Source organism: Larus michahellis, chromosome 8, assembly GCF_964199755.1.
Source record: "Larus michahellis chromosome 8, bLarMic1.1, whole genome shotgun sequence".
Taxonomy (NCBI): Eukaryota; Metazoa; Chordata; class Aves; order Charadriiformes; family Laridae; genus Larus; species Larus michahellis.
Window position 1 is genome coordinate 50,319,275 of NC_133903.1, and position 19,653 is coordinate 50,338,927.

Sequence of the window (19,653 nt, forward strand, 5' to 3'; positions counted from 1 at the left end):
GAGTTAGTAAATGTACTTCTCCCCTTATTTGCTCGTCAGTGGAAACCCTGTTTTTGTGTCTCTCCCTTTGCCGACCCCATGAATCTTGGCCTTTTGCAGTATCTCCTGCTCTGACAATTGTGTAAATGTTGAAGGGGTGGTGCGATCATGTGCTGGGTTTTTGGAAAGCTTGTTAAGAACATAAGAAAGTCAAAAGGTCAATGAACTAGGTAAAAAATTAACAGTTTCATTTTATATCTTCTCACATTCAACGTGAATTCCCCTGCAGGAAATGTGTTTACCTGTAATCTGCTCTGTAATAACTGCTATATGTTGATCTATTTGTCATAAGAAGATCCTCTAGTACAGGACACTTCTGATACCAAAAGGACACAGAGAACAGTATTATTTGTAAATATAATAGGATTTTCTATTACTCTAAGTACTGACATTTTGGCAAATGTGTACCAGATCTCAGTGTTCTTTATTGTTTCTTTAGAAGTACAATGCACAAGGTTAAGTCTACACTGGACAAACAAGTGACTACTAATAAATCAAATAAATCAAATCAAAAAACAGCCAAACGGCTTGTGAAGAATGGGGCTTGCACCAGTTGCACCAGTACAGCTACAATGGCAGCAGCATAACCGTTTTGGTGCAAATCCCCATTGTAAGATACTGCGTAAGCGTATCAAGTGAGTTGTTCTAGTACAGTTGACTTGAGTTTGAGACCTCTGCTGCAGCAAGACAGTGTAGAAAGGCCTTACACAAGTCAGAATCAGACACTAATGACCTCTGTGTATTATAAATCTCTTACGATCACCAAATATTTTTGTTAGTAAAGCTAATAACATTTTAATCATTTCCACTGGTCTCCCTGGAAATAGCATCTCTAAGTGTCCATCCCTTCCTTTATTATAGCTTTGTTTACATTATGGATCAGCACGCAGGAAGCCCATTATTTCTTTTTCCAAAACAACACGTAGGCGTTTAGTATGACTTGTTCTGCTCGTTCTAGGAAAAGTATTATTACAACCCATGAACACTCGGGAAGCTGACTAGAGGAATGACTCACTCCTGCCTCCTGCATTCCTGAACATGAAATGACATATACATCTTTCTGGAATTTCAGTGCAAAGCATTTTAGTAGCTCCAGTACTACAGATACAGAATCCAGGATCTAAACGTCAGAAGGATTGAACCATTTTGAGTTTCACGGAACAAAGGAACCGTATGCCTGAACACAGAAAATCCTGGCAAAAAAAAAAGAATTACTGTTCTATGATCAAAGAATGAAATGCAAGGGAACCGGCTCGCAGGTAAACACAGACTCTCATGTTGCACAGGTTTCAGAAAGCCAAGCAACAGCTGTGCTCTTGATACAAAACAGCATTTTTCTACACTTAGATTATTAAGAGATCTCTCCCTAGAAATGAGGAAGATCACACAAAACTCTGATGACCTTTTGGACCGAAGGTACCTCTTATCAAAAATCTCAGAGTACTTTCCAGGACTAGTGACACAAGTTGTTTTAGGAAGCCACAACTGCAGGCATGCCTTTAACTAGAAACACACCCCAGGATATGCTTTATGTGCTCTTTATATTTTATGCAGCAGCAAGTTTTCTAGATGTAGGGTTACTGATAGGCTGGTATGTTTTAAGGCCACAAAAAAACATTACAATAATCTAGCCTGACCTTCTGCATCGGATCTTCCATGGAGAACTGTTCATTTTTTGCATAAAACCTGTAATGTGTGAGTCCTACGGTGTATCTTCTAGGAGGATGGCTTGTTACTAGAGCCATCCTTATTAAAACCACAAGAGGAATAATCCGCTAATTCCTCTTGTGCTGTGCTCTTGGCTCCTCAGGCTGGTTTGCAGACTTCCAAAATTATAGCTGCCTTGAAACTGTTCTAAATTGGGATCATCAAATTTATATAAAACTGTAGCAGTATTAAAGAAGCACAAACTAGGATTTTAAGGTATATGCACATATATTCATCTGGATGGTGCTTTTGTTCAGATGTTCAGAAATACTTGAATATATCTGAATTCAATTTCTTCATCTGGCAGTCATGTCACATAGAAACAGAGTACAGTATGGAATAATTGTACCTCTTTGTTTTTGTAAATGATGTCACTTGTACTGCAAATATTCAGAATCCCAAAGGGCAAAACTATTTTTGAACTGTGATAATTAGAAAGAACAATCTTGAATTTTTATTAAGAGATTGAAATGTTACAGTTGATAATAACCTGAATAAGTCTTGAGTGAATCTCTTCAAAGCAATTAAATTTGATGGAAGAGTTGGCAAATTTAAAATGCAGCACTACAGACCCATCTATACCATTTTAAAACATACACAATTTATCTTTTCATTAAGACTGTAACCGTATTTTCTCCAACTAATTTGTATGAGACAATTTCGTGGGGCTATACCTCATGCCCCAAAAGAATTAGAGAAAATGTAGATACACACAAGAGGTCAGTTTGACCTCTTTATCACCTAGGCAGGTGACACACAGCAGAGTAACATTTTTCACATAGGATTTAATTCCTAATTCAAGATCATACTTGAAATCCAGTAAGATCTTCAATAGGCACTAATTTGACGACACAATGTCCAGCTAATAACAGCAGTTAGAGATTTAGCCATTCCTCGTACAGCTTAATATATGCTCTGACAGAAATAGTACAAGCGATACCACTGCTGAAACAGCAACAGTCTTCATTATAAATTAAACACATCAATATTGTAATGTGTATTGTAAATTTGACCAAAATGAGGGTTGAAACTTAATATCTTTACAAAGTAGTGGGCAGAAAGGCTTCTACCACAGTTTCTTCTGTTCCCTTTTTCCTTAGGCAGGTTGTCTATACTATAGATCCAGAGAATGCATGGTTCACTTTTCTGAAACAATTACAAGTCTATTATGCTTTAAATAAATGGAAAATGCTTAAAAAAAATATGCAAATCTACACACTGAATTCCCAGCATTCCCCTAATCTAGAACTAATTCATTCTGCACTTCACAAAGATTACTAATTCATTTCAGAATTATAAGATACATGAAGTAATTAGGTAAAAGAGAATATTATTGACCATTTGAATTTTTTTCTTCTCATGAAATGGTTTGTCTTTAAGACAAACTCATGACTATTAATGGCATGATGCCATTTTTATGGCATTGCTGTAAATCTTGATAGCAGCAACTGTTTCTTCTTGAGACTTTCCTTTTTTTGTTCTCCTAATTATTTTCATCTTATATATTCTTACCTTCTTAATTTTCTTTCATTTTCAACTAGTCTTAATTACAACAATGTCCAAATGGTTTGGAAATTACGAAAATAAAATACAACTGATACAATAATGTTGGTCATAAGACAGAAACCCTAACTTTCCCAAATCACAGTCACCTACAACATGCACCCCAGTCTTCAAGCTGAGCAACGATTCAGGCACTGACACAGCAAAACACTTACAACACACATTTACATTCATCCTTGTTCAGGACAACACAATAGTCGTGTTTAATTTTACACTAGTAGTTAAAAACTTTACTAAATTTAAATCATATTCCGCTTGGTTTCACCAGTAACCTCTCTCATGTATGTGAACTACAGTGACAAGACCACTGGTGGGAGAACAGAGATCTCAGCTGGGTTATAGTACCGGGACTGCCAGTAGGAAATGAGTCAAAAGCCTTAACAACAGTGGAAAATCAATCGTATCTGAAAAGGTGATAATGATTTTGCCCTCAGAGTAGATAAGGACAGAGATGATCCGACCATGTTATTTAACCATGATTAAGCCACATTTAAAACTGTTCTAACCAAAATAAGCATTTTGATGCCTTTGTTGCTATGGAAAAGATCGCAAATTATTGACAAATAGAGTGAGAAGGAAGAGCAAAGCATTACTTGCCTACAGCTGTATCAGCTGTGTGCTGTAAGGGAGACTGCAGGTTGCACTTTGTGAAAGCTATCAGCACATTGCAGCATTCTTGCAGCAGACAGAAGGAATTTGGTGTGATTCTGTAGGAATCTCTACAGCTACTCTGCCTGCTGCACTCCCCATTCTCAGAACCACAATCCTGCTGCATATCCATAAATGAGAATCCACCACGTGGGATTATTTTTGATTTACAGCTCTGCAGCAGGGAGAGGACTCCGTTCTGTTACTCGGCCAACTATTGCACAACACCGGCAGGCACAATGTTCCTTTAGTGCAAAACACATAATCCCACTGGTGTCAACATGTAAGACTGAGGAATGTTGCCTTAGAACCTCTCTTTGTTTTCTGGAATCCTGAATTACTGACATGTAATTAAATGTTTTCATTCTTATAAATCAGTTTGGTACTATCAATAATAGTAACGTAACTTGGCTGATGAGATAGTGCCTAAAATATTTTCCTTCATGAAAAATGTTTTAAACACATAAAATAAATATCACTGCTAAATATCAAAGACTGAATATTATAACATTGCTGTGAAGTATGTGTCTTGTGAATAGTTCACAATTTAACATATGTTCCTATTTGGTTGCACACGCAATTGAAACATGAAATGTCCTTAAAGATGACCAAATTATTTGCTTAATGACTGTTTTGTTTTGTTAGTTTGTTGGGTTTTTTTAAGAGTAAGTTGCAGAAGTAACACAGCAGTGATTCAGCCTTGATGGAAATATGTAAGGTTTGCACGTGACTGATGAGATGCAAAAGAGCATTAATTGAATTTGAACTCCATCAGCTGACAAGGACTTGCTTACCTCAGTGTCACCTTATGCTTCTTTCCTATTATCTGTAATAAAAGATATTTCATCAGCTTTGCCTGTTGTGTTCAACAGATGTAGCTACAAAAGTCTGGTGCCCATTCATAAAACAAGTTTCTTTGAGTTTTAGTAGCAATTAAAGCAGCCATGGAAAATACTTCCAGTGTAATAATGTGAAAACTATGTCATGTGTTTCAGTAGTTTCACAACAGCTTTTCAATTAAACTTTCTCAGTTTACAAATAAAATTACATTTAAATATATTCTGGCCTTAAAAATGCACCCCAGAATCTCAAAGACAAGCTGAGCTAACTCCTGCTGTTATTGATAATATTAATTTCAATTAGATGCACAAAAGCTGAGAAGCAATTGAAGACTGTATCAGTGTATCTATACATAAATATCTACATCAGATTACCAAAATTATTGATGATGATGCACAAGTATCAAACCAGCCAGATTTTTCTGATTCCCATATCAATTTAATTTGTGTAAACATTACAAATTTGTCCTTCTTTAGAAGGATAAACCCGCCAAGGTGCTTAGAAAACAGATATGATGTATAAAAATGAAACAAAGGACACTGAGGTCCAAAAGAGGAAAGTATCGAGGTTTTAGATATAAGACAGAGGAAGAAGCCATATAAGGCAGATAAGGTCAGATAGCTAGATGAGTTTTGCAGAAACAGAGGATGTATTCTTCCTAAAACAATCTCCATGAAAAAAGGCATTTGGATTACATACAAATCTGAAACATTCTTGATTGTGAGCCTCTTCCTGTTTACAGAAGAGATATATTTTGTTCCTGTTCAAATCAAGTTTACCCTAGAGATTTTCCTTAGAGAAATATTTGTAAAAAATTATTTAATGCATTTCTGTCTCCTTTCCTTGTGATAGCATTAGATGATGGTAAATTACATCTATACAGATACGCATGAGAAAAAAATAGTTCAAAATCATCAGCAGAGCTATTTAGTTAACTGTAAAATTAATAAATAGATGAGTTAGTTAATTTAACTCCAATTCTCCTAAGTCGGGAATAAATCCAAGGCCAGCAGTGGGTCTCCTAGATGGGACTACAAAATAAATCCATTAGCTAGATGGCACAACTATCGGCCCAAAAATATAAACCATACAGGTACCTTATAGAGACATCAAGGTCATGAAAGCCTATGTTGTTGTATTTATAAATACAGGTACCTGCTCTTTATTCTTGCTTTTCAGTATCCTTATTTTTGTAGTTGGGTTTCTCAGGTATGCAAGATGTCTGTTAACTCTAAACAACAAAAGTTTGTGACAGGGCCGGATGATATCACAAAGCCTATTGTATTAAAATAAAAGTCAACATAATATCTAATTCTGATAATTTCAAATCCCATCTTCCAGTATATGGAGTTCCTACAATCACAACTTAAAAATCTACAGTTATCCTCAATATAGGATTGAGACTTGTGTTTACAGAATAATTTAAAAGATTAAGTGAGTTACCAACATTGTCATGCAGACACAGGCTTTGCAAAACCTTGGTGTGATAGATCTCTGTCTTTTGCAAAAATAAAGCACAGGAAACAAAAGTGCTATGCATGGCATCTCAGAAAGACTAGTTACTAATTAAAAGAATGAGGCAGAAGACCAGGGAGTGGTGGTGGAGTTTTTTGGGGTTTTTTTGACTGTATCATGTGCATTGGAGAGCAAATTGGAGCAGATCCTACAGCCCGGCTTTTTTTCCTGCCAGTGAGGCTTGAAAAGGGAAAAGTATCCTAAAATCGCTTCAGGATAGGGATAAGGATACTTTTGATCGTCTCAAGCACAGAAGCTTGGATCACTTCCTTGGGTTTCTAAATCACTTAATAGGTATGTTTCCAGTCAGGTAACTGTCAATTACTGTATTTTAATCTAATTCCTACTTCAAGAAATGTGGTAGAGGCGGGACTGGGGCCTATATAACAACTGGCACAGACGAAAGCCAGCCAGATGGCATTAGTCTGTAAGACTTCTCTTGCCCAAAACCTAGCACCTACGTCCTTGGCAGCTTCTAAAAACAGCAGAGAATCTCTCTCCCCTCTACCACTATCATTATCATACAGCTGACTTTTTTACATATCTGCAGTTCTGTCTCCTACCCTAGTAGCTTTGTAATAACTTAACAAAGTGTTCATATAAGAAAAGCATTTATTCTAATAACAAGATTCAAAAAGGCAAAATTTTAATTAGACTTCTTTCTTCTTTCAGGTACCTCAGTTTTGTAACATTGCTGAAATAACGTTCATCAATTCCTGTAGATCTTTTGGGATTGCTAATTAAAAATGTAATACAACTTAATACTTGAGTAAGCAATGTAATATAAAGATCTATTTTTGATCAGATAAGCAGATTAAATATATTACAAAAAGTAAAATTCCTAAAGTTTTAGATGTGCAAATTGTGCATATACAATTATTTGATTAAATGAACTGTGTGTGCTATTTCTAGCAGGAAGAAATATTTCCAAGCACCTCACTCAACCTAATGTCATAACTAGGCTCTTCATGCACATTGAATAAGATCTGCCCAAACAATATAATAGATCTACATTTGGTCAACACTCTGTTCATAATTTATTATAAACTCCATTACTTTAGTCTGATCCTCATCACCAGAGGACTTAAACTTTGCTGATAATGCAAACAACCTGGGGTTTTGGCTAAAATGAAAACCTGTAAAAAGGAAATATAATAATCTAGAAAGAGAATCTATAACAAAATTTCATTTATCCCTCAAGTCTCCTCGCTGGTTCTAGATTTACCATTACTTCCATCACTGCATTATGTAAGCCAAATTTCCTTCCCTCATACACAAGTGCACAACTGCTACCCAAGCCCATAGTTTCAGTGTATTCCATGAAGAGAAAATGGTCTTATGTCAGTATCTACTGCTTGTAAAGAAATCTCTTCCGTCTCCAGCCAGCATGTTACTCAACAGCCACAACAGAGCTGCACAACACTGATGAGAGGGAAGTAATGTGTTCCACTGAAAAACGGACAAGGAAATGCCTAAAACTGCAAGTTGACTGAACGAGCAAAAGGAACTGAGTCAGCATTCTGGGGAAAGGAAGGAATAGGGAGGGGTGGAACAAACAGTATATTCTTCCAAAAAAAAGTATGTTCAAAGCAGATAACATATGAAAAAGGTTAGTGCTACTAATATGCCATAAATAATATAAAATTTATCTAATGGACCATTAAAGTTTATGGATCAAATCCTCTTTCCTGGCCAAGATGTACTTGTATAACAAAGGCTCTCAGAGTTGGTTATAGCTTTCTGATTCACTATCCAGTTCACCTCTAGCATTGTGATGGGACTGGAGATGATTCATTAACAGAGGGAGCCAAGTTGCAGTTTCTCTACCCTACAATCCCTTTAAGACACTGTTTAAATGGGCTTTAAAACTGGTTACTATATCAGCTCTTAGTCCATTAAGAACTCTTAAGTCTGATAGAGAAATTTCCTAACTGGGACCCTTGGATGGTTTTCTCTTATTTTGCACTGCCTGAACACTGTACGAGGGAGATTGGACAGTGAATATGGCCTTAGGCTTTCCACTTACAACCTTCCTCAGGTTACTCCAGCTGTATGAATGCTTCAGTTTCTCCACAACAAACAGAGTTTATTCAGATGTATGATTGCACATCCATGTTTACAGATCGCTAAACTGCAAATCCAATTCAAGTTTCTAGTGTTCGGGGGAACAGTATCCCTGGATGCAATGTGCCCTCTGAGCATGCATAATTTGAAACAGATGGCTCAACAGATGAGCTGCCAAACACACAAGGCCAATTCAAATGCCATCCAAAAGTAAAAGTTAAGTGGGATAAAAGTTTTCCTTGTCCCACTTTAGATAAACATAGCCTATCTGTTTGGAAGATGCTCTTTTCTCATTTTCTGCCTTTCTACTTAGTCTTTTCAAGTATGGCATGCTCTCAAAAACAAATTCAGTTTTACTAGCTACCAAGATTGTATCATATATGTTCCAATTCTTCATTTTTTTTTGTTTTGTTTTTAATAAAGCTCCAGCCTCTGGAGTTAAGAGCTTGCATGGGTTATTTGAGCTTTAATTCAAAAAAGCTGACAAGAAAGCAGCGAAATATAGGACTTTTCTGGCCTTCAAGGTTGCCAAGAAAAGCTTGAAAATGTGAACCCTGAAAGTTCAGAGAACAAAATTCCCTTTTAACTTATGCTTTAGTTGGCAGGGCTTAAGCAGAAATAAATAATTTAAAATGTCTGGAATATGAAGTCTACTGATTTCCCATTTAAACAATCTGATATAGGAACAGCTACCAGAAAGTTCTCCCCAGCTTGTAATACTTCCTAGCCTTTCCACAGGACCCGCTGCCAAACACTTGGTCCATGGCTTGCCTAAGTGGAGACGTTGTTCCTGCTGGCATTATTATGCCTCAGGCAATGCCTTCACTGTAAAGTAAAACTGATTTAAAGCTACCATATGTCTTGATTTTCCCAGATATGCCAGTTTTTTCCATCTGGATTCTTTTCCTGAGGACACACACACATCTATGTGCATCTATATCTGTCTATTAATCTGTCCATCTCCCCAAACTCTATCTTGTTGTCTGAATTTCTTAACATCAGGAATCCTGACACAATACCTTCAAAAAACCCAGAGAATGGCAGATTGCATACTGCAAATGAAAAAAAATTCGAATATTTCCAAGAAGGAATTACACTGTCTGAGCATTCACTGTACAGAATATGCCCATGTTGCTACTGGGAACAGAAATGACAGCCATCACTTCAGTCAGCCAAGCACTACTAAGATCAGTTACACTGCAGAATATCACCTATGCTTCACACAGTCGCTGCATCAGCTGACACTGCTGACACTGAATATCCCCAGAAATATTTAAAGTACTACAGTGCTACAATTAAGGATTTGTGGGTATACAGGATTCAAGCTAAAAACCAGAAAGACATTGTAAGTTTACCTAACTCTACAGCCAAGCCAAATACTCAGGGTATAAGACTGGTCCACCACCTATAAGAAAAAGAACATTGTCCTCCTCATGTTTTAGAAAATCAGTGAAATGAGTAAATTTAACGCAGCAACTCTGTAGTGATTAAATATGAGACATCACCCCTGATATTTAACAGATTAAATTCCCATCCAAAAGTGTAAAGCCAAGTAGACATAACTTTTACAGACAGAATGGGTTAATGTTATCAATATAGTTGGATGAGGGAAAACTGGGTAGGATTTTGTTTTGTCTAAAATTGTCAGATATGTAAACCAAAATCTGAAAGACTGATAAGAGAACAGTCCAATTGCTAGTCATTTTGCTGTGTTCAGAAGCAATGCATCTTTTCTCTAGTTGGCATACTGGAAACAGCATAATTAGAAGTAGTCAGCATGAACTGGAGAGTGTAATACTAATGAAAAGCTCAGATCCTCCTCTTTTCTTACGCAATATGAATAGCAGAGCTCAACTTTGGTTATTTACATGCTTTAATCTTTAATTCAATGGGACAAATCTTGTTCCTGATTATGTACATGTAACCACATCAACACCAATGGAACACACAAATATGAACAACTTTTGGCCTGTTCAGCCTGAACTGGAAACACCCAACTAAACTCATGCTTTCATTTGTTGTTGTTTATTTTGAAAGGCTTAATGCTGATAATCTACAAACAATATTGCAAACTTAACAGGTAAATTAAACCAAACTATCTATTGTGTATATTTCAAGTAAATACATAACTGTAAGAAACTACGAAATCCTAAACATTACCAATTTCAGCTTATGCTATGGAAATCAAAGTCTCACTGTATACTGCAGACTATTTTTATAGTTAGACTTCTTTGTTAGTATATTCCTCACAAGTTTATTTTAAAAAATTCATTATCTTGGGCAGTGGAAAGCAAATGATGTAACTGTCCATTTTCTGACAATTGTCCAGGGAATTTGGTTAACTCCAGTAGCATTTACAGACTTTAATATTAATGTTATTGTAGCATTTGCTTAGAAGTTACGTTGCAGTTACTGTTCAAATTAAATAGTGTATCAGGGCACTGGGAAGTACAAATAAAACACACCGATCTTTTGAAACTTAGAGGCAAACAGATGCAATAAGGCCTGGATTTTCATCAAGTTCTTGGTTTACAAACTGAGGAACAGAGTCGCCATCCTGTGTGTGCTGCTCTCTGTGAGCTGAGTAGGATTCCCTTTGTTTCAGCCCATGACATCTGGGCTTATTTCAGCAGTTCTGAGCAATTTCAGCTTCAGCAAAAGTCAGTGAAACTGCTAATGTTAAAAAATGGGCAAAATAAGGTTTGACTATTACAATGTAAAATTAGGCTACAATATCATTAAAGATTCCCACAGAAATTCCACACTTACTGGGGAAAAAAACCCCAAAGCCCCCCTTGAAAGAGTACCTATAGAGTCCCTCAGCTAATGCTGTGAAAATGAGAACATAATATAAGAATAGAAGTAGTGGCTCATAACAAAGGTCTAAATAGCCCAGCGTCCTGTCTCCAGCAGTGGCAGTAGCTAGCAGCTGTGGAAGACAGTAGGAGTAGATAAACATGCAGTGAGACTGCCCTGGTGTACTTCCCAAACCTCCTATAATTTACAGCTCAGAAGTCACCTGAGCTGGAGTTGTTTAATTGGCGTGAGTGGTTGTTTTAGTCTAGACAGCTGATGAATTCATCCTATAATATGTCCCAAGCTTTTGTCTTCATACTGATAAGGTTGGAAACCTTGACAGGGTGGGCTTTCCCCTGATCTTTGAACTTGGGTTTTCCTGCTGCTGATACCAAGCTGATGAAGCTGCAGGAGGCGCTGCTGTGAACCGAAGTCTCACTTCATCTGGAAATCAGATGTGGCTGACCCTGCACATGAGTCTGCTAGTTCACACATAACCGGAATAGTCTCCTGACAGCTCCCAAGAGCTGTAAAAGTAGCAAAACACCCATCTACTCTCTAAACTGAGGTCCAAGAGCAAATCATGATTTTGGGGAAACAATTTGAGTTTATTCTGACAATTCCGGTGGCTACTTATTTTTCTTCTACTAAATCAATTCTCCACTTCTTTCTCCATTTCTCATGAGAGAGACAGAGAATTGAGTACAATGAAAACATAATTTCTGCATTTTCACTTATATCAGAACAAGGAGGAAGTAAATCCTTTAAGCAGGCACCAAAAAGGATTATTTTAATTCTCAGATAAGAAGAAAAAGACTTCTCCAATTTTTGGTAGGATAAACCTTGCTACCTTTGTCTCCCATTCTTATACAAGAAACAGTAACCCTAAAGAAAGATATTTTTGACATCCCCAAAACAAGGCAGTTATCAGGTGAGGGATTATACTTTATACAGGGATCCTCCTACATACAAATCACTAGGAGTGATTCTAGATCTAAAGTAAAATGATTTGGCCTTAAATCCTAGAATGAAGTGCACAAGGAGCTGGAAAGTGATTCTAAATTGACACAACTGAAACCTAGCTTTAATAGATACCCCTTTAATACTTCTAGCTATGGAAATATAAAATGAATAATAGAAGCACTCATGGGATAGTGCTCATTCTATACAGCTGTGTTTTATGTTTGATTGCTCAGCTCTAGGTCTCCTTGACTTTACTTTTACCCTCCCTTTCATCTCCTTAGATTTCCCACCCGGTACCCTAAAAATTACCATAGTCAGATTTATGCTTGAGTCTAATACATTATTTCTGCTATTCACCTGGGGAAAAAAAAAAAAAGGAAGGAAAAAGATATTTTTTATTTTTCCTCCAGATTTTAATAAGATTCTACCAGACAGCATGGATACTGTTCATAACAGCCTAATAATATGCATATATTCTGGAACCTACTTGTATATGTCTATACACTATCTTTAAATACTAGCTTTGATATTGCTGTATTTATTAATAACAAATAAATATAGTGTATAAAGAAAAGATAAATACTCCTTACTGAAAATAAACATAGCATATAGTCCTTATGATTAGGGATAATACTCTTTAAAATATTAATCAGTTCTTACCTTTTCCCTTGCTAAATTTGCTACACATCAAACTCTACTGTAAATAGTCTAATTTTGTGAGACATTGCATTCTTTCCAAACAAATTGACTGCAAAGAGCAAGTAACCTTATTTAAAACATATTAATAGGCCAAACACTAGGAAAAGAGGTGATGGTGGGAAAGCTTTGGGAAAAGAGATTATGCTTATTTGCCTTTTTGTACTGAGGCTTCAGTGAAGTAAATATTCCAGTTGAGCAGCATTCCTCTATACCTTTTCAAAGTCTCTGTGGAGACTAAAGTAGAAATCACTTATTTGCGGTTGAGAAAATAGCATGGACTTCTGCATTAAATTTTAAATAAATTCTGCCCACGGGATGATAAGATGCTTAAATCAAATGATGAGACGTTATCCATCTACGCAATGCATTAGGAATATAAAATGTGATTCAGCATGCTGTGAACTCTAAACTCTTGTACTTAGCAAAGACATCAGGCCTGTTTTCTCAAGACTAAAATATGATTTGCTGTAAGTTTTATAATAAAATAATACTAAGATTACAGTGAGTTGTTCACCCTGCAAAATTCATTCCAGCATTTTTCTAGTTGCTAGACTAGATTTCCAGATTACCAGAGCTCAGTCCATGTGCAGATGGAAAATAGATCATAAAACTGTTCCTTCAGTATAAAGGCTAGGCAAATCTTTTAATTCTTTTGGACTACATTTATTGTATATTTAAGTTACACATTCTGTTAAAAGGTGCCTTCCCTATTAAATTGCTTTTAATTTTGTTTTGCTGTTAATTTTGTCTTGCTGTTAATGCCTTCATCTCTGAACACTGAAAGATCTCAAGTGTGACAGGAGCATGTGGGAGGAATTTTCTGCTCTCCTCTGCATAAAAGCAGTACAGAAGATATCCACATTTCTACATGGCAAAGACCCTCAGCAAGTTCAGAAATGTACTTCTTGAAGAAATGCTGACTCCTAAAATGTCAGTTTACATCTCTTGCAACTGCCAGATAAGGCTGTTATGTCAAACTTTCCTGCAAAACTGTAACCTGAATTTACTCTTTTACAAGACCGTAACAAAAATTAAGTTATGCTATTGTTATAAAGCTACTCAAATTTATAATGCTCTTAAAATGTGTTTCTCTGTAGACCTTGTAACAGGATTTGTTCAGTGAGTCACTTGAATTGCTTAACTGAATACCATCATCACACTGCAACATCTGACAAACTTTTCCTAGTCCTGTAAAGTATCAGTGCCAGTGAGGTGAGTCAGCTGCGTCTTTGCTGCATCATCCACCAGACATACAGCACCACTTGAGAGCATTAAATAACTATAGATAAAATAAATCTTAAGTTTCATAATCATCTCTACCTATTTTAAATGCAAGAGGGATTCTCCATCCCTTTCTTAAATGGTACCACATTTTGGCTGAACACATTCCATGTGTTTTGGGGAAATACTCTCCAGTGCAGCTCTAAACACGCCATAAAAAGGACGAGAATCTGGACAATAATAAGGCAGATTTTACAATGCTCAGAAAGAAAAGTCCCTTCTCTTGTGAAACCTAGTGCAAACACAGACATAAGCTATTAATAGAAACAGAACAGGGACTCTGAGGCCTGAGGACTTTAATTCCATACAACCTGTAGTAATTTGATTTCTTCTAGTGTAGGCTAATATGAAGTCATTTAGAAGACTCAAAAAGGTCTGCTTAGCCCTCCACGAGGTTCCATGACTGAAAGGAATTTATGACAATTAAGATCAGAGAAAAACTAGATTAAAATGGACAGGATTGGGAAAATTTATTACAAATGGCTTTTATTTGCTGGGATCGTACAGGAATTGGCAAGAAAGGCCCAAGGCAGAATTACTTGTTTGCCTCAGAAAGACACAGAACCAACTACTGTCTTCATTCCACTATAATGCTGATTTTTTTTTCATAAACATTTGTATTAAAAACAGTGACAGTATAATAAATCTATTAATAAAATCTACTTACAATGGCACTTATTGGCATACTTCATTTAATTATCATCTTTTAAGAATGACTGTTTGTAGGGTAAAGGTGATTCTCTCCCGTCTATCTTCCTCTCTGTAACCCCTAAACCAAACATAATTCTGGAGAAATAAAATAAAAAAATGTTTAGGCCCTGACATTGTTCCTGTTCTTAGTGTAATCAACAAATGCATAGAGGGACTAGAAAATACCTTTAAAGGGCAGTAGCAGGAGACTGAAGATGACACAGAAGCCTTCATCTTCTGCTTGATTGTAGGTTATTAGTGCATTTGTTACCCACAAAAAATCAAATGGATGAAATTTTTTCCTGCAGGTACAAATAAAAGATGTTACTTGCTGCCAAAAAGCAGAAAAAGAATCATCCACCATCTTGCTAAAACATAATTTCTCAGTTATGATGGTTATGTTGTCGGTAGTTGACACAGTGACCTGACAGAACAAGAAATATAAAATGAGACTACCAGCCCATTCCTGAAGTGAGAAAAGAGAAGGAAACAAACCATCATTTGTTCTCTTCTCAAATGGCTTCCTTATGTTCCACAGAACCCCAAGCAATTGCAGCTGTTGGGAGAAGCTAAAGCTACTTTCACTGCTGCCAGTCACACTCCCAGACACCCTTAAGGAAACCCACAAGCCACACAACTTCATCACTGAGGTTCCTCAATGTTATATCAGCTATAACTTCAGGAAAATTTACAATAGAAAAGCATTTTCCTCTTACAGAATCAGACCTTCAGTATACTCCTGCTTCTCATTCCCTCTACCCTTGTCCTTCACTGGTATTTAAATTGGCAGCACCTTCCTCTTGGCTAGAAACGACACAGATTTAAACTGTAATGGCCCAAAAAAACCCAGATGTAATTTACTGAACACACTTGGGCAAAGGAAAAGAACATAGAAGAAATTTTAAAGAGTAGGGTGAGAGTTGGGATGTCCTGGAAAACACAGTAAGAACTGGGCATATCTGAGGTTTCCCCCAACATTCCTGCTGGGACAGTCTGAGTACTCCAGAGGCCACTTTATGGTTTAAACATTGTGGCTGGTCAGGAAATCTGTGTGTGGCTGGGGCACTACAGCAAGAAAATTTAGTCGAGGCCTCTGTGTGGCAGGAGAATGATGCTGGACAAGATTTTCAGCTGATGGAGCAGTGTATAAAACAAAGGCAGCACAAGGTAACCACTGCTGCTTTCTGCCCAGTTCTGTTGATCTCTGTAGTACATAATTCTCTCAGATGACAGTAAGTACTCTACCTGATGTTAAAGAGGGTGACATACTAGTCTAATTTAAGTTTTGTAAAATACGGAGAACACCACAATAAAACTGTCTATAATTATAGAAAATAACAGCTCTTTGTAACTGTTCCAAATTGGATACAGACAGAACGTATTAAAGCAAACTAAATTCTTCTATTAAGGAAGTAACTTCTATTTCAAGTAATATTTTATTCAAAATCATTGATGCTGATGATGTAATATACAAAGTATATAAAGGTAGGTTATATCACAGTTGTGGCTGATTTCATTTTGTTGAACTAAAATGTTTGCACTAATCTTTGAAAACAATTTGAACAGGCACCTAGAATCTTTATCAGAAGGATCTAGTCAATCAAGCCTAATTCCTTCAACAATGCCCTCATGAACCATGTTCAATATATACTGGAGTAATCCGATATACACAGAAGACACATCATCCTGGCACGTCAAGAAAGTACATAAAACTGTATGATACTGTATCCTGAATGCTGATAACAGACTATAATTTTGTATTTATTTCAATTTGTGTGGTTTTTTTTGAAAAACAATGATTCTCTGCTCTCTGCCAAATTACCTAAAGAGAATATCCATACCACATTTCTAAAAGAAACCTCAGGACGTATTCCCCTTTAACACCTATTAACGCAACTTTTCCATCCACTCTAGGGCTTTTAAGTTCTAGCTAAATTGAGTTAGCTAAAATACATGCTTTTCCTAGTGGAGACAAGTCTTTGGCACATTTCCGCTCAAAAACAAGTCAAAGAGAACAAAGAACTAGTAAGATATTCTGTGTATGCCGAAGTTCAGCAAATTCAGCCTCTGGCAAACCAAGGTAAATAGAAAGCTCTTCTGTTGAGAATTTCTCATTGAGAATGCTCTGCCTACAGACAGCCCTTTCACAGTTAAGCCAAAAGGTTTTTTGCACAAGCTCTTTGCGTAGTTTCATCTCTTGTGGCATAATACAGTCAAAATAGTGCTCTGAGATAATAAAGCTCCGGTCCAACTACAGCTTTAAATGGTAGTACTAGTAATGTTCTGGCACCATCTGATGTTTTTTGTTTTGCTTGCCTGGGTATAATCTCTAGGCAGCCACGCTTTGTTTAGTCAGTGAAACTAAAGTAGAAAACAGACTACTAAGGTCATATGCAGCTTGAAAAAGAATGTTATCAAAATTAACAAGCCGGGTTTCAAGACTGAATTGTGCATTAGCTAGATTAAACTGGTAACACCACTCATAAACACACCACCAGGTGACTCCAAAGGGTATTAGAAAGTCAACACTATAAATTCCACTTGGTAACAAACTAGTAAGCAATACGACATGTGAAATGGGAAGATGAATTGAAATATATCAGTATTTCTTGTTTTCTAGAATCAAACACAGAAGCTCTACCTTTGAGTGTTTCTTTTTCCCTAAAGGGCTAACTGGTGTGATTTTTCTATTAAAATGCGTTTGACTTGGTATAAAGTTGCAGTGTTGTTAGACACTAGACCTACTTCAGCCCTACGATAAAAGGATTTCTATAATAAAATCATAAAAAGAAAAAAACCACAAGTTTATATTTGGTGGGAAAATAAAAGGAAAAAATTTATTCAATGAATACTGCAAAGATTGCACAACAAACACAAACCTGATGATAAAAGCACTACTTCAGCTGCTATATTGTTGATCCCTAGGAAGGAACATGACTATCTCCATGGGTCCTTTGAAGTTTTTCTGTTAAAGTACAACTGAAGTTATGTACTTATGTCAGAGAAGACCAGTGCCAAAGAACATGCCTTGCACTGAACAACAGATTTACAATTGTCCATAGCTCCTAGGGAATTCATTCCACGTTCTTGGATCAGTCCACAGGAAAACTGTGCCCCATTTAAATAAGGCTTACCCTTAAAAGGTTACCTTAAGCCACGAATGTTTTTTTTATACACTTTGGCCCCACGGCCCCCTCAGGAGAAGACTCGGGCCCTTGGACTCGACCGGCAAAGCCCCACAGCCGCTTCGCGGAGGCAAACAGAGAGGCATAGGAGACGAGCACAACAGCGAGGGAAATTAAAAGGCGCCGTGGTGCCAAGTATTTTACGGTACAGGGTAACGCCCTCCCGCCCTCACACAACTGACGGCAACATGCCACGGCCAACATGCCACTGCCACCCCACCACCTCCACGGCCCGCCCTCCTTCTCTCCTTCCTCCCCTGAGCCGTGAGGGGAAGCCCCGCCATCTCGGGGACCGGCTCCCTCGGGGGGGGACCGGCTCCCTCAGGTACCACCCACACCCCCGCCTCCTCCCGCTCGCCTCACCACACGCCGCCCCACCTCCCGACGCCCGTCCCCGCTGCGCGCGCAAGCCACGCCCCCTGCCCGCCCGCCCCGCCGGGGCAAGTGTGGCTCGAGGCCCCGCCCCCTCGCTGCGTGCCCCGCCCCCTCCCCTCCTGGCGGCCGCCCTGCCGCTGCCCGGCTCCCCTCACCGAGCGGGCGGTGCGCGTGGCGGCGGTGCCGGTTCGGTGCCTAAGATGGCGTCTATCATGGAGGGCCCGCTGAGCAAATGGACCAATGTCATGAAGGGCTGGCAGTACCGCTGGTTCGTGCTGGACTACAACGCCGGGCTCCTCTCCTACTACACGGTGAGGGGCAGCGGCGGGCCGGGCGGGCGAGGAGCCGAGAGACCGGCTGAGGCGCAGGGTGGGGGTGGGGAGGGGACTCGGGGCGGGGTTACCGCTCAGCTGGCCAATGGGGAAGGAAGAGGCGGCGGGAGCAGCCAATGGGGTGGGCCCTGCGGGGAGATTGATGGGTGGGGGCGAGAGGCGTTGTTATTGTTGGCGGCCGGCGCGGGAGGGGGGGCGGCGGCTCCGGGGCGGGGTCGTTGGGCGGGAGCGGCCGTTGCCCCCGGCCGGGAGTTCCCGGGTGGCCGGAGGGGTCTCGGAAGCCGTAGGTGGCTCCCTGGGGCCTCGCGCCCACCCCCGGGCGGGTGGCGGACCCCTCTGTCCTCGGGGGAGCGGGGCCGGCCCGGAGCCGTGCTGGGCGATGGCCGCGGGCTCCCGCTGCCTTCGCGCCCTGCTGACCGCCCGGCGGGAACTTGGCCGCTCCGCCCGGGCGGCGGGCCCGGGGGGCTGTCGCCTTGCCGGGCGGCCCGCCCGCCTCACGAACGACTGCGCCGAGCGGCGAGGCGATCTCCTCCGGCACCCAGCGGCCGCGGAGCCGCCGCTGTGCACGGCGGGGCCGGTGACTCTGCGGCCGGGCCAGTCTCTTGGCCGCCGGTCGCTCCCCAGTTCGGAGCTGACTTTCCCGTTTCCGTTGAGGACTTCCTACTTTCAAGCCCGAACTTTAAAAGTGCAGTGTATAAAGAAACAGTGATGTTTTCCTCGACTCTTTTTTTTTTTTTTCCTCTTGTGACAGATCCTGTCTTGCTCACTTGTTCAGCTTCTTACGTAAAAATGTGAATTAAGTTACGTTTTACCAGTGCAAATTCATTTTTTCAAGGATATGCCCTTAAATGAGAAGGCTGACTGGCTGAAAGGCGTGCACGCCACAGTTAAGTTTTCTTAGCATGGAGTAATTGCTGTTAGAGTGCCTGTGTATATAAGACACACATTTAACCTGT

General features: G+C 39.1%; 2 protein-coding genes across 5 annotated transcripts in view; one reads left to right on the plus strand and one right to left on the minus strand.

Annotated features, from left to right (window-relative positions):
- EPS15 (epidermal growth factor receptor pathway substrate 15) overlaps positions 1-18,659 on the minus strand; it is a 74,484-nt gene extending 55,825 nt beyond the window's left edge. Inside the window, exons 1-3 of one of the 3 annotated variants that reach the window (XM_074596557.1) lie at positions 18,521-18,659; positions 14,992-15,107; positions 14,783-14,901 (exon numbers count right to left, since the gene is read on the minus strand). The gene's annotated coding sequence lies outside the window, so the exon portion shown is untranslated. Of the gene's footprint in view, positions 1-14,782; positions 14,902-14,991; positions 15,108-17,684; positions 18,387-18,520 lie in introns of those variants that run through there. The other 2 variants (XM_074596559.1, XM_074596558.1) reach the window with 2 other exon arrangements.
- OSBPL9 (oxysterol binding protein like 9) overlaps positions 18,543-19,653 on the plus strand; it is a 65,843-nt gene continuing 64,732 nt past the window's right edge. For both annotated transcript variants that reach the window (XM_074596566.1, XM_074596567.1), the window contains exon 1: positions 18,543-18,676. In XM_074596566.1, coding sequence (XP_074452667.1) covers positions 18,566-18,676 — 111 coding nt within the window. In that variant the 5' untranslated portion in view covers positions 18,543-18,565. The remainder of the gene's footprint in view (positions 18,677-19,653) is intronic.